This window comes from Gopherus evgoodei, chromosome 2 (assembly GCF_007399415.2).
Source record: "Gopherus evgoodei ecotype Sinaloan lineage chromosome 2, rGopEvg1_v1.p, whole genome shotgun sequence".
NCBI lineage: Eukaryota > Metazoa > Chordata > Testudines > Testudinidae > Gopherus > Gopherus evgoodei.
This window is the reverse complement of record NC_044323.1, coordinates 257824135-257839653: the sequence shown is the minus strand read 5'-3', so window position 1 is coordinate 257839653 and position 15519 is coordinate 257824135. Positions and strand designations below refer to the sequence as shown.

At 41.8% G+C, this 15519-nt stretch overlaps 1 protein-coding gene across 5 annotated transcripts in view; it reads right to left on the bottom strand.

The window, feature by feature from the left end:
* The window catches only part of VPS13B (vacuolar protein sorting 13 homolog B), a 928813-nt gene that overhangs the window by 266540 nt on the left and 646754 nt on the right, over positions 1 to 15519 (bottom strand). For all 5 annotated transcript variants that reach the window (XM_030553556.1, XM_030553553.1, XM_030553555.1 and 2 more), the window contains one exon: positions 8816 to 9016. In XM_030553556.1, coding sequence (XP_030409416.1) covers positions 8816 to 9016 — 201 coding nt within the window. The remainder of the gene's footprint in view (positions 1 to 8815; positions 9017 to 15519) is intronic.

The following is a 15519-nucleotide window of genomic DNA, read 5'->3' as shown; positions in this document are numbered from 1 at the left end:
AGGGATAGCCCCAGAGACAGAAGAGTGTGTGTGCTACATCTTGGCGAAGGGACCACTTGTGACCATGGAATGAGCAGCTGAGGGCGTCCGCCAGTCCATTCTGCACCCCTGGGAGGTAGGATGCCGTCAGGTGAATTGCATTCTGTATGTGGAAATCCCATAACGCGAAGGCTTCCTGGCATAGGGGAGAGGAGCGTGCACCCCGCTGTCTGTTGATATAGAACATTGCCGAGGTATCGTCCGTGAGGACTGCAACACACCTGCTTGCCAGGTGAGATTTGAAGGTCAGGCAGGCTAGATGCACCGCTTGTAGCTCCCTAACAATGATGTGCAGGGAGAGGTCTGCTGGGGACCAAAGGCCTTGAGTCCTGAGGATCCCCAGATGTGCTCCCCACTCCAAATCCAACATGTCTGTTACCAAGGACAGGGATGGCTGAGGGCTGATAAAGGGTACTCCCGCGCAGACCTCCCGTGGGTCGAGCCACCACCGGAGGGAATCTAGTACCATTCTGGGAAGCGTCACCAAAGAGTCCAGCACATCCCTGGCTGGTCTGTACACAGTCCCTAACCAAGATTGGAGAGAGCGCAGCCTGAGCCTGGCGTGGTTCACCACATAGGTGCACGCAGCCATATGACCCATCAACTTGAGGCAGTTTCTTGCTGTGGTGGCCAGGCAACATTGGAGACTGAGAATGATGTCAGACAGGGCCCGGAACCTGGCCTCCGGTAGGTACGCTCTCACTTGCGTCGAGTCCAGAACTGCCCCTATAAATTCTATCCTCTGGATGGGAGAGAGGGTGGACTTGACCTTGTTCAGCAGGAGACTGAGCTCGAGGAAGGTCCATCTGATGAAGACTACCTGAGCCTCCACCTGTGCCTTGGCGTGGGCCTTGATGAGCCAATCGTCCAGATAGGGGAACACTTGAATCCCATGCTTGTGCAGGTAGGCTGCCACGACTGCCATGCATTTTGTGAAGACGCTTGGGGCTGCTGACAGGCCGAAAGGCAGGACCATGAACTGGAGATGGGCATTGCCCATGATGAATCTGAGGTAATGCCTGTGCTGAGGAACTACTGCAATATGAAAATATGCGTCCTTTAAGTCGAGGGCGGCGTACCAGTCCCCTGGATCCATGAAGGGAATGATGGAAGACAAGGAGACCATATGGAACTTGAGCTTCTTTACAAACTTGTTCAGATGGCGCAAGTCCAGAATAGGTCTGAGGCCCCCTTTCACCTTGGGTATTAGGAAATACCGGGAGTAGAAACCCCTGCCCCTGAGTTCCTGAGGAACTTCCTCCACTGCCCCTACTACGAGGAGGGACTGCACTTCCTGAATTAGAAGTGCTCGTGAGAAAGGTCCCTGAAGAGGGATGGGGAGCGGGGCTGGTGGGGCAGGAGGGAGGAGAACTGGATAGAATATCCCCTCTTTACCACGTGGAGCACCCAACTGTCCGATGTGATTCGGGACCAGGCACAATAGAAGGGGGACAGACATGACGAAAAGGTAGGGTTGGTAGGATCCAGAGTCCTGACCGGTAGGTAGTCCCCGACCGCACCATCAAATTTGGGATCTAGGCCCTGATGGGGGCTGCGGCTGGCCAGACGACTGGCCAGAGGGCTGTTGTTGCCTCCTTCTGCCATTTCTGCTCCGCCTACACGAGACGTCTGCGTGGTTTTGGAGCTGGTAAGGTCACGGGGCTGGCTGCGGCCTGAATTGCCTATGTTGGGTGGCTGGGGTGTGTAAGCCCTGCAACATTGGGTAGGGTAGACATTGAGTCCTTTAAGCTATGGAGCTTCTTGTCCGTCTTTTCAGAGAAGAGCATAATAGGTCCCTCGAAAGGGAGGTCCTGGATGGTCTGCTGGACCTTATGTGCAAGGCCTGAGACCTGAAGCCAGGCTCCCCGTCGCATAACCAGCCTGGTTGCCAGTGTGAGGGAGGTTGCGTCCGCCGCATCCAGGGCTGCTTGGAGGGATGCCAGGGAAATTAACTTCCCCTCCTCCACTATAGCTGAAAACTCACTTTGTGCTGGCGCCACAGGGGCAGTGTGGGGTGGGAACTGGGGCGACATCATGGCTGGCTTGCCCCAGGGGTCGGGCCATGTTCTGTGGCTCCTTCCACCTGTGTGGGGAGGCCAGCACCGGGAAGCTTAATAAGTCAGGGGCCACTTCGAACGCCTCCAGCATTGATGGAAAACACACATCCTCGTTGAGGTCCAGGGACCTCGACTGGTCCGAACTTGATCGCACCCCCACCAGGGCGGGAGTCGATGGAACCATGGGAGGATGCAAATGTGGCACAGCTTGTCCCACTGCACTCATGGACGCCGCCAGCCTTTTAAGGCCCTGATGGGGTGATCGGCCCTCCACCGGCCTCTTTTTCTTTGTGGGCACTGGAGATGGTGATCGGTGCCTCATGGAGGCCCATTTTCTATGGCCCGTTTCTCCCTGGTACCGGGACTTAGAAGTCTTAGACTGGGCCTCCTGACTTGCTAGCGATTCCCAGATGCTGCGCACCGAGGAAGAGGTGCTGGACGCCGGGTCGGGCAGCTCGGGGTCCGAGTGTGGCTGTAAGGCTGCCTCCATCAGGAACACTTTGAGTCTCTGCTCTCTGTTCCTAAGAGTCCTGGGACGGAATCCCCTGCAGATACTGCACCAGTCTCTCTGGTGGCTCTCTCCAAGGCACCTTAAGCAGGAAGAGTGCAGGTCACTCTTTGGCATAAACTTCCCACAGTCCTTGCAGTGTTTAAACGCTGGGGACCTGGGCATGCCCCAGTGGGGCGACGAGTACGTTGGGGGAAAACTCCCCAAGCTATTAACTATCTAACACTAACTCTAAACTATGAGAGAGGGAATAACTATATACACTTAAAAGGGACACTGTTATGCTTAGACTCATAGACTTTAGGGTCAGAAGGGACCAATATGATCATCTAGTTTGACCTCCTGCACAAAGCAGGCCACAGAATCCTACCCATCCACTTCTGTAACAAACCCCTAACCTATGTCTGAGTTACTGAAGTCTTCAAATTGCGGTTTGAAGACCTCAAAGCTGCAGAGAATCCACCAGCAAGTGACCCATGCCCCATGCTGCAGAGGAAGGCAAAAAACCTCCAGGGCCTCTGCCAATCTGCCCCGGAGGAAAATTCCTTCCCGACCCCAAATATGGTGATCAGCTAAACCCTGACCATGTGGGCAAGACTCACCAGCCAGCACTCAGGAAAGAATTCTCTGCAGTAACTCAGATCCCATCCCATCGAACATCCCATCACAGACCACTAGCATACTTACCTGCTGATAATCAAAGATCAATTGCCAAAATTAAGCTATCCCATCATACCATCCCTTCCATAAACTTATCAAGCTTAGCCTTAAAGCCAGATATGTCTTTTGCCCTCACTATTCCCCTTGGAAGGCTGTTCCAGAACTTCACTCCTCTAATGGTTAGAAACCTTCGTCTAATTTCAAGTCTAAATTTCCTAGTGTCCAGTTTATACCCATTTGTTCTTGTGTCTACATTGGTACTAAGCTTAAATAATTCCTCTCCCTCCCTAATATTAATCCCTCTGATATATTTATAAAGAGCAAGCATATCCCCCCTCAACCTTTTTTTGGTTAGGCTAAACAAGCCAAGCTCTTTCAGTCTCCTTTTATAAGACAGGCTTTCCATTCCTCGGATCATCCTAGTAGCCCGTCTCTGAACCTGTTCCAGTTTGAATTCATCCTTCTTAAACATGGGAGACCAGAACTGCACACAGTATTCCAGATGAGGTCTCACCAGTGCCTTATATAATGGTACTAACACCTCCTTATATTTGCTGGAAATACCTCGCCTAATGCATCCTAACACTGCATTAGCTTTTTTAACGGCCATATCACATTGGCGGCTCATAGTCATCCTGTGATCAACCGGTACTCCAAGGTCCTTCTCCTCCTCTGTTGCTTCCAACTGATGCGTCCCCAATTTATAACTAAAATTCTTATTATTAATCCCTAAATGCATGACCTTGTACTTTTCACTATTAAATTTCATCCTATTACTATTACTCCAGTTTACAAGGTCATCCAGATCTTCCTGTATGATATCCCGGTCCTTCTCTGTGTTAGCAATACCTCCCAGTTTTGTGTCATCTGCAAACTTTATTAGCACATTCCCGCTTTCTGTGCCAAGGTCAGTAATAAAAAGGTTAAATATGATTGGTCCCAAAACTGATCCTTGAGGAACTCCACTAGTAACCTCCTTCCAGCCTGACAGTTCACCCTTCAGTACGACCCGCTATAGTCTCCCCTTTAACCAGTTCCTTATCCACCTTTCAATTTTCATATTGATCCCCATCTTTTCCAATATAACTAATAATTCCCCATGTGGAACCATGTCAAATGCCTTACTGAAATCGAGGTAAATTAGATCTTCTGCATTTTCTTTGTCTAAATAATCTGTCACCTTCTCAAAGAAGGAGATTAGGTTGGTTTGGCACGATCTACCTTTTGTAAAACCATGTTGTAATTTGTCCCAATTACCACTGACCTCAATGTCCTTAACTACTTTCTCCTTCAAAATTTTTTCCAAGACCTTACATACTACAGATGTCAAACTAACAGGCCTATAGTTACTCAGATCACTTTTTTCCCCTTTCTTAAAAATAGGAACTATGTTAGCAATTCTCCAGTCGTACGGTACAACCCCTGAGTTTACTGATTCATTAAAAATTCTTGCTAATGGGCTTGCAATTTCATGCGCCAGTTCCTTTAATATTCTTGGATGAAGATTATCTGGGCCCTCCAATTTTTTTCCCATTAAGCTGTTCAAGTTTGGCTTCTACCTCAGATGTGGTAATATCTTACCTCCATATCCTCATTCCCATTTGTCATCCTTCCATTATCCCTAAGCTCCTCATTAGCCTTATTAAAGACCGAGGCAAAGTATTTATTTAGATATTGGGCCATGCCTAGGTTATCCTTAACCTCCACTCCATCCTCAGTGTTTAGTGGTCCCACTTCTTCTTTCTTTGTTTTCTTCTTACTTATATAGCTATAGAACCTTTTACTATTGGTTTTAATTCCCTTTGCAAGGTCCAACTCTACATGGCTTTTGCCTTTCTCACTTTATCCTTACATGTTCTGACCTCACTAAGGTAGCTTTCCTTGCTAATCCGGCCCATCTTCCACTCCTTGTAGGCTTTCTGCTTTTTCTTAATCATCTCTCTGAGATGCTTGCTCATCCAGCTTGGTCTACAACTCCTGCCTATGGTTTTTTCCCCCTTTCTTGGGATGCAGGCTTCTGATAGTTTCTGCAGCTTCGACTTAAAGTAATTCCAGGCCTCCTCCACATTTAGATCCACAAGTTCTTCAGTCCAATCCACTTCCCTAACTAATTGCCTTAATTCTTTAAAGTTAGCCCCTTTGAAGTCAAAAACCCTAGTCCCAGATCTATTTTTGTTTATTCTTCCATCTAGTTTGAACTGAATTAGCTCATGATCACTCGAACCAAGGTTGTCCCCTACAACCATTTCTTCTATGAGGTCCTCACTACTCACTAAAACCAAATCTAAAATGGCATCCCCTCTTGTTGGTTCTTCAACTACTTGGTGAAGAAATCCATCAGCTATCACATCCAGAAAAATCTGAGCCCTATTATTCTTACTAGCACTTGTCCTTCAGTCTATATCTGGGAAGTTAAAGTCTCCCATGATCACACAATTCCCATTAGTGTTTACTTCATTAAAAACATTAAAGAGGTCTCTATTCATATCCAAATCAGATCCTAGCGGTCTGTAGCACACCCCAAGCACTATCTCAGGGGAGGCTCTAGTAGCTTTCTTTCCCAGTGTGATTTTTGCCCAGACAGAGTCTGTCTTATCCATTCTATCATTTCTTATTTCTTTACAGTTAACCTCATCATTGATATACAATGCTACTCCACCACCTTTGCCTTTATTTCTGTCTTTCCTAAACAGCACACAGCCTTCAATACCTGTACTCCAGTCATGACTACTATTCCACCATGTTTCTGTTACCCCTATAATATCCAGTTTCACTTCTTGCACCAGTAGCTCTAGTTCCTCCATTTTGTTACCTAGGCTCCTCACATTAGTGTACAGACATCTTAATTTTTGCCGTTTGGCTTCACTGACATTCTTTACCCGGTTATGCACAGACATTCTATCACCAGCATTACCTGTTAGACTGGCATCTACACTACCCTTCCTCCTTATGTCAATTCTTCTGTCCACGGCTGTATCCCCTCTTACTTTGTTTTCTTCCATCTCAGCTTGCTTACAGCTTGCTGTAAGAGCGAGCAAAAGTTCCAGCTAGTCGTCACTGGCGGTAAGAAGGAACTGAGGGGGTGGAGGGTCGGCAGGCCCCTGTATAAGGCACCATGGAGGCGCCACTCCAGGGGTCACCAAGGCCGACCCTACAGACGCTGCTAAGGGAAAATCTTCCGGCTGGCGTGCACGTGGTGCACACACACCTGCTTGGAATGGACATGAACAATCACCCGAAGAAGAATTAATGTTTCAAAAGACAGGAAACCAACTATGATGCCTTATAAATGAATAACTAGCAGACGTTATTACTGCACCTCCCCTATTCTGTTCCTGCCCCTTCATCATTACTTTCAGTGGACCTTCTTCTTTCTGCTCCCTCTATCTTTTTGCTGTTCCCCAGGGATCTGTCCACGATTATCCCTTACACTCACTCAGAGTGGCCTCATCTACTTCCGTAGTCTTTTATCACTTCACTGCTGATAACACTCAGATATGCCTGCCCATTCCTGACCCCTCTCCATTTGCTATGGCTTGTATATCATCTTTCTGGACATCCTCTTGGCAAAAACTGAACTGCTATCTTTTCTCCAATCCCTCTTCATTGTCTTTGAGAAACCACCCTCTCCACTGGGGAAGAATCTCAATTCTGGGACCCACAAAGCCATGCATGTGCTGAATATGGATTGAACAAGTTCCAGAGAAATTTGAAAAATGTGGTTTTGCTTGAAAAAATTGTCTTTGAACTTGGACAAACAGGCCTTTTTAAGTACAAACACTTCAAAATGAGCTGTGAGCACTTGCTCCTGGCTACCATACCAACTTCCTTCACTCTGAAGCATAAACCTTTGGCTGTTCTAAAATCATCACTCTGTTTTTCAGATGACTAAATAGGCATTTTAGAAGTAAAACAAAGTTTTCATATGTTTTAAAACTTCAAAATTAATCACAGGCATTCCAGAATGCTATATACAGCTGTGGTGTAATTGGTCCTATGGGGCAGAGTAAAATCCTAAGGTGATTTTCCCACTAGTCTGTCACAGCACTCTCAGATCCATGCAAAACTTGGTAGGAGTGAAGGTAGAGCTTGAATTATGCTGTGCTTTTGTCACTTTGTCTCTCCTCTTCTCCCTGTCTAGTATTCTAATGCCTATTAATCTATCTCTGGTATATCTAATCATTTTCATGTATACAGTTATTACAGTGATGTTGTAGCTGTGTTGGTCCCAAGATATTAGAGAGACAGGTGGGTGAGGTAATATCTTTTATTGGACCAACTTCGTTTGGGGAGAGAGACAAGTTTTTGAAAGATATTATCTCACCCTCTCGTCTCTCTAATCATTTTCATGTTGTTTTCAAAAAGATTTAATCCTCATCTCAATTACAGTTAAGAAATAAAAGCATAAAAAGTCCGAGTAGATAGACAGACAAACAAACAAACCCTTTCTCAATAAATATCAACCATTTCATCTCTTCATTTTCTCTGCTGTACCTCTTTTCAATATGTTTTCAGGTATTTCCAAACTTTAGATTCTCAAATATCATATTCACATTCTACCCTCAGTTGCACGTAAACAACACAATGGAAGTCAATTGAGTTACAAGAGCAACACGAGGGTAGATGCTGCATGAATCACAGAATAATGAAAGTACGCATTGTAACATGCTCATTCATGAGAAAATAAATTCATCTCGGTATGAATTTCAAAAGCACTGTATATTAGCCATTATAATGCAAATACATGGAATGCAACAAAACTGTGATGACTAATTAATTCATAGTAATTAAGGTATCTCTTTTTAAATTTTAAATACCAAGCAAATGTATTTATGCTGTATCTACTATGTGTAGCTACATTATATCCTTAAATTTAACCCACAGCAAAGTCTCCCATCTCATGCTGGACTCATTACTATGCAGAACAAGATCCTTAAAGTCCACTGGAAGCAATATTAGCAGGTGAGCCAAATGGAAGTCTCCCAGTGGGCAATCCAGGAGTAACTGTGCTAAACCTATTTCAGCTGGAAGTCTCTTTTGCATATCTTAAAGTCCACATTATGGACAAATCAGCTGAAATGCGTTATTCTACAAATGCAGTTGCTTTCCCTTACAGAAGCAAAAAAACAATTTAGGAGCCAATAGAAAAAATTCTACTTTATCTTTTCCTAACTTAGAAATGTCTAAACTGCTTTATTCAAACTTGGTAAAAATACAAACAAAGGAAACAAAAAACCCCAAATCATTGTTCCTAGCCTAAGAACTTGAATGCCAAGTCTCCTCCTGGAGCTATTTTCTATGGCCATATAATAAGCCATTCAAAAAAAGGAATTTCTAAGGAAAATAGACAAACAAAAGACCTATGCAATAATTACAGTGTAACAATAACACAAATAACAGTTTCAAACATACAATTCAAAACTCTATTTCATAGAAAATATTTGCAACGCAAAGTAAAAACAGTGAAAAAATACTTTGATCAGGCATACTCTAGATTTGATCCTCAATGTTTTTTGTCTGAAAGACACAAAGTTTTGAATTATTTCCTTACCTACTGGCCATATTCCATTCAAGCGCTGGGTTTTGAGAATTTCTTTCACTCTCTGTCAGCACACCTTTACTATTGTCCTTCTCTGGTTTCAGCTGACCCCACTGCGCAGTACCAATGTTGATAGACTGCAGATCTATTTGGTATTGTCTGTCTTCAACCTCTGATCCAGGGTCTCGAAGAATTCCCAAATTCAGTGCTCTCCTATAATGATACAAAGATTTTTGCTTGTTAAAGAAAGTTGCCACTCTGTTCAGTGCTATAAATGTGGTCTAAATACTAACGATCATCATCTGGAAAATTCCTATTAACCTCAACGGGTATTTTCCCACAACAAGTTAGGAGGGCTCAATTCTGCCACTCTTATGTTCAGTAGTACCATATCATAGGCTGAGCCATTGAAGTCAATGGGAAGTCACTTTGGATTGGGCCTGTATGAGAAGCCTCACTGAAAACAGTAGAAATAAGGAAAAATTAAATGTGAGTAAGGATGGCAGAATCAAGCTCTCAGTAAGGACTTCAGGATATGACCCTATAGCAAGAAGATATATTAAGTGTATACTTAATTACTTAAACTTTTAGAAGACTATATAGAACTAGAAGCTTATAAAAAAGGGAAGCTGGTATTTTCCAAGGAGTCCAAAGTAGCAAGGTACCCAAATCCTATGGAAAGTCTTAGGTGCTTAACTTCCTTAGGCCCCTTTGAAAATTCCAGCCAGAGTGTTTTGCAAATATACTATCAAAGTCACCCAAAAGTGTTCTGCAACCAGAATGCAGTAGAGTACTATAAGAAACTCCACTATGAGCTAATCTGTTCAAGTTTAGCACATCCATGAAAGAATAAAAGTAGTAAGGACATTTCAAAATGTATTTTGTTAATTTATTTGGACACATTTAGTTTTAACCATTCACAGCACTCGCTAATAAGTCCCTAAAGGTACAAGTAAAATTTTCATAATATGCCTTCTTGTGTAAAAATGATTTAAACATAGTAATATGAGATTTCATTAAAATGTTTTGTTATTAAAAGTTTGCTGACAAATGAGGAAACAAAGAGCAACATTTTGAGCAAATTATTTAATGTGTGGCTAATGCAAGGTTCTGCGGCGTTGCATTTTTCAGTTTATTATTCAGTACTTTAAATATATGTAAAGAAACCCATGTTCAGCAACACATTAAAGAGTTTTCTGGACCAGAGGACGCAGCTGAGACAATTATGAAGGCAATACAGTAATCCTCTGACAATAATTGTATCACCAATTGTCTTCAGACTTCTCCTAAAGATCAGTGGAGACTCTTTAGAGGAATCAGCTGGCCCACTCTATCTTGAAACTATATAGAGTAATGGAAGCTGTTCATTTAATAATGTAATAAAAAGGTGTAACTGAATTTAATACTAGTTTTAAAATACACCAGAAAATAAGGTGAAACAGATATTCCTACAATTTTCCCTTAAAAGGCACAATGCCAATTTGTAATCTCTTCCTCATGAATTTACCCATTACATATTTTAAGCTAGAGTTTCCCATTCACATAGTTTCTGATCTTCGCATATAACTGATCAATTAAAAAAAATATGTAATCATTGGTGTTAAGAAACTAAAGTTTTACACAAACACGACAAAACATGTGTGTCTATATGAACGGTCATAGGGCCTACTGTTTTGGACAAATCATTCATGTTTATGCAATGCACTGGCACTGTGCAGTAGTCCTATATTTTTCTTCAAAATTTAAGCAAAAGTATACTGCATACAATCTATGTCGCCAGAGATAAATATGCTGTGATCTTTAAAACTCAGAGTGCTCTTGTTAACCCTCTCTCCTGAGAAGTGTAATCCATAACAACAATGATGAAATTTATTTCTCTTGCAAGGCACAGTTTCATGAATATATGTACAATGATTCATATTACAAATTACCAAATGACATTGGGTCATATGATAACTTGATTATTTGCTTTGTTTAATCCAAATAAAGACTGGAGCTTATATTTGGGGAAATATTAGCTAAAATAAAAGCAGCAAGAGACAAATCCTGTGAAGTCCATGTGTTTAGATTTCTCTAAAAATATAAATACAACATATGGTAATTTAGTTTACTGGCATAGTGAAATCCTTCTTCTCCCGTCCTCTGCAATCCAATTCCAAAAAGCACATTTTTCAATCAGTATTTTTACTGCCAGAGACACCAGATAAAAAACATTTGCGCTCTGTATTTCCAACCAGGAGGTTAAAAGAAATGAAAAATGCAAAAAGGAGCAAAAAGAAAGTACAGTACAATATGGTGTTTTAATTATCTTTCATTTATAGACAGATTTAAACAAAAATAAATTATTTCCCACACATTTTTTCTTCTTTTGCTACTGCTGTCTATTTTTAGAGGACTATTAAGCAACACACTTGTGCTTTAGCTAAAGCTCATCTTTATTACTTCACATCTGAAAGATTCTATGCAACTGCAAGTATAAGATCTAAAAATTTAATGAAGATTTGACATGCTTGCGCTAAAGGCCATTTTTATTTCGATTGTCCTTCATTCCAAAACACTCACTAGATAAATTAGATGCATAAGTGAGAAAACAGAGTAGAAAGAACACAAGGCAACATCTGAAGGAAGTTTGATACTAAAAGGGGTTCTTCACAAAAATTATGTCCCCTGAACGCCTCATATAGGATCAGAATATATTTATTTTCTTGCTTTCCAAATTGCTTCCCTAGCTTATTATTATAAAGTGAGAAAACCTTAGGATTAGACCATGCCTGTGCTGCAGAGGGGAAAACAGGAAGGAGGTTGTAGAAAACTTTCTTCCTTTTGCAGTGCAAGCAGGAGGACAGGATCTTTTCCCAACACTTAAGAAAGCAGAAGGAAAAGGAATTCAAGATGTGGTCTGTCGATTAACAGACAGTTCAGCCCCTCAATCGGAGGCACTTGGTATCATACAGCTGCTAAGAGTGCAGTTACTTCTTTTCAGAAAAGGAATAAACTACACTCAGCATTGCATTTCCCAAGTTTGTGCTGCACAATCATTCCTGGCCAACAGGATTATTGGAGCAATAGATGCATTCTGAAAGTGTCCCTGCAACTCCTCATTGTGCTGGCCAAGGTGAATTTGGCCCTTATTTTGTGTTATGACTAGATTTACTTATCTCAATATAAATAAAAATTAACTAACTTCCTGGCATTTATCTCCTGGTACAATGAACAGGCATGACTACTATTCATAGAATCAAACAAGCTAGAGATAGAAAAAAGACCCATTGGACAACCAGTCTGTTCCACCGTCAATACAAAATTGTTCCCATACTACCTTTTTTCTAGCATTTCATTCAATTCAGTCTTAAGCAATGATGTTTGTACCACTTCCCACAGGAGACTATTCCACACCCTGATATATGTCACTATCATGCTGATACTCAAGCAACATTTTCTCTGTCTTAATTGCAACCTATTACTCCTAGCAATACTCCATGTAACAACCTAAATAATTCCTTTCCATCCTTCACATGTGCACCTTTGAAATATTAGTAGATTCTTATGTTTCTGCAACCCTCCCAATTTTCTCACTTCTTAACCATTCCATACAAAAGCAGTTCTTTTAAAACTCACTTCTCACACTGTAAATCAATCCTTCCAGCCTCTACTTTTGTTACTTTTCTCTGAACCCCTCCAGATGATTAATAACTTTCTGTTAAGGTGGGGCCCAGAGGCATATATAATATCCCAGATGTGTTCAGACCAGAACTACAATATAAAACACTGCATGCTCACCCTATTTCATGGCATGGTGCCTCTGTGTATGCAGCCCTAATTTTGTTTGTTTTTTTGCTGTCATATCACACTGTAAACTAACTTTCTGTCCACTATCATCATCTTGAGAGGTGTCTCAGTATTTCAGCTTTCTAGGCACTTCCTTCTCAATGACTATGTATGCTTGGGGTTATTTTTCCCCAGGGTTGCTAGCTTGTATTGCTTTGCATGATGGGTTATTTAAGGGCTCTTTTCAAAGCATATATGCACATTACTCCATTATTGTAGCTGAAAAAGCCTAACCTGCCTATGCAAAGAATGAGTCCAAATTGCTTTTGCAAACCACTTATGAAAGTAAGTCATGCAAATGACGTGAGTTGAGATACCCAACCTTTGCTACAACTAAAACAGTACAACCACATGAGGTGTACTTTCAAGGACTTTTATAAAAGAATCAGAAGAACTAACACATTAATGGCTGGTTACATTTTGCTAATCACTGATTACCAATCTGAAAGTGAATTGCGTCAGTTTATACTAAGAGGAAAAAAATAGCTTCTAATTTTTCCAACTAAATGTATACATACACATTTATAAATAAAAACTCATGGGTTTCTCTGTCAATTACTTACATGAATAACACCCTGATTTTATTCAGTATACTTCCTGAATGGACCAGATAAGTTAAAATGTATTACAATTGACTTTGTCTTGAATATACATGGTTCCAAATTCTATGAACTTTGCACTCTTTTTTCGTTTTGCTGCTTTTGAAACCCTTCTAGCAATTGAAATCAGGAAAAAGAGTAAGCCAAGATTCATATGACTTCCGTACCCCTAGCATAAAACCTGCTTCACCAGCTGAAATGCAATGTAGGAGTTATAATTGTCATTGTTTTGCCCTTTCGAAAATAACTCCACCATCCCATTTGAACTGTTCAGCTGGTGGTGTAGGAGGATAAACTAAAGCCTACGATAGTTGGTCAGTAATACAGTAAAATCATAAGAAACCAAAGAATACCTTAAGCATGTAACAGGAAACATAGATTTAATGTTTTTCTTTTTAAATTGATTTAGTCTAGGTCAAGCCTTTTGTATGTTTATACAAGAAACAGCTCATGTTGAACCAGTTACTACTTGCTGCCGAATAGGCATAATTCTGAGACCCATGGTAAAGAAGTTACTTACGGCTCAGCTGAGATCTAAAAAATGCTAAATAAACCAGAGAAAATGGCATTTTAAAATTCATATAAACAATGTTGTGATTTTCAAATATTTTACAATAATCAAAGTCAGTCAATGTTTAAATGGATATATCCACATATTTCTTCTCTTTCCCAAATCTATTTGGTTCAAACCACGAACACTGAAGACAGTGTTTTGAAGGTGACAGCGTCTCCCTATTCTAAATCCAAAAGAAAGAGCCTCCCAGTACAGGTAGGTCAAACTGTTCCCTTTGCTTCTATGGGTGGTGGATGTGAACTCCTTTTAGATCTGGGCACAGAAACGGGGAGTGCTACTACCCCTACAGTGTTTCATTCCTCACCTTAACCCACATAGCCCACCCCAGACGCAGTCTGGAAACCCTGATCTATGAGTGGGGAATGGCTGAATCAGGGTAGGGGGCAGCCATGGAGTGGGTGTCTGCAGTACTGTATTCCATGAACTCCCCATTTTCTCTCTTTCAACTCCATGATTCCATGGCTTACTGGGCCAGAGATCCTACTATGTGTTATGAAATCTCTCCTGGAAGGAGATTCTGATGGCTCCCACGAAACAGTTCGGGAGGGTAGACAGGCATGTGGCAAATGCAAGACATCATTCATCGGGATAGTACTGGTCTTGGAGAATACACAGGTTCTATGAACAAAACACCATGCCAGAAAACTCCTTACTCAATGGACCATATCAAGGAAACTAAGAAAAAAAGCTAATTATTATTGTTATTATTTATTTGTATTACTGTAGTGCTTCAGTCCCCACTGTGCTAAGCACTGTACAAACACAGAACAAAACCAGTCCCTGTCCCAAAGAGCTTACCATCTAAGTGTAAAACGAGACGCACCAGCTCAGAGCCGCCCAGAGGATTCAGGGGGTCTGGGGCAAAGCAATTTCAGGGGCCCCTTCCATAAAAAAATTGCAATACTACAAAATACTATATTCTCATGGTGGCCCCTGCGGGGCCCAGCGCAAATTGCCCCAATGGCTCCCCACCCCCCAGGGGCGGCCCTGGGAAAAATAAACCTGCATCACGGCACAAAGCCAGTTTTGAGAGAACTTCTTTACAAGGTATCACTGGTTCCCAGCACCAGCTAGTGCTAAAAGGCACTAAAGCTCATTAAAAGGGTTGGACAAATATTTTCCATCAAAACTTCTTCTGGATTGAAAATTAGGGGTTTTTAAAAAGCAGAAGAAAATCACAATGTCTGCTTTCCTTCAAAATTTGTTGTGGTTTTTTTAATTGAAAAGCTGAAATTAGTCTGCTAAAACCTGAATATGGTTTGGGGTTTCAGAAGCGTGTGGCCAAATATCTGCTGCTTGCTGTGTTTGATTGTTTAAAGAAACAATAAAAAAAATTCTGCTTAAAAAGATCCAAAACTTTTGAACCACCTCAGCTTGTGACCAAACGCCTGAGCCCATTTAGTCAGAGATTTTTCCAGGTTTCTGATACTCTGCTGGCTTCCTTGACTTATATCTGTCTCCATAACTCTGGGTTCATTTAGCTCAGAACATATGAACAGCCATCCTAATTCAGATCAAAGGTCCATCCAGCCCAGTATCCTGTCTGCCGACAGTGGCCAATGCCAAGTGCCGGAGGGAGTAAACCTAACAGGTAATGATCAAGTGATCTCTCTTCTGCCACCCATCTCCACCCTCTGACAAACAGAGGCTAGGGATACCATTCCTTACCCATCCTGGCTAATTGCCATTAATGGACTTAACCACCATGCAATTAT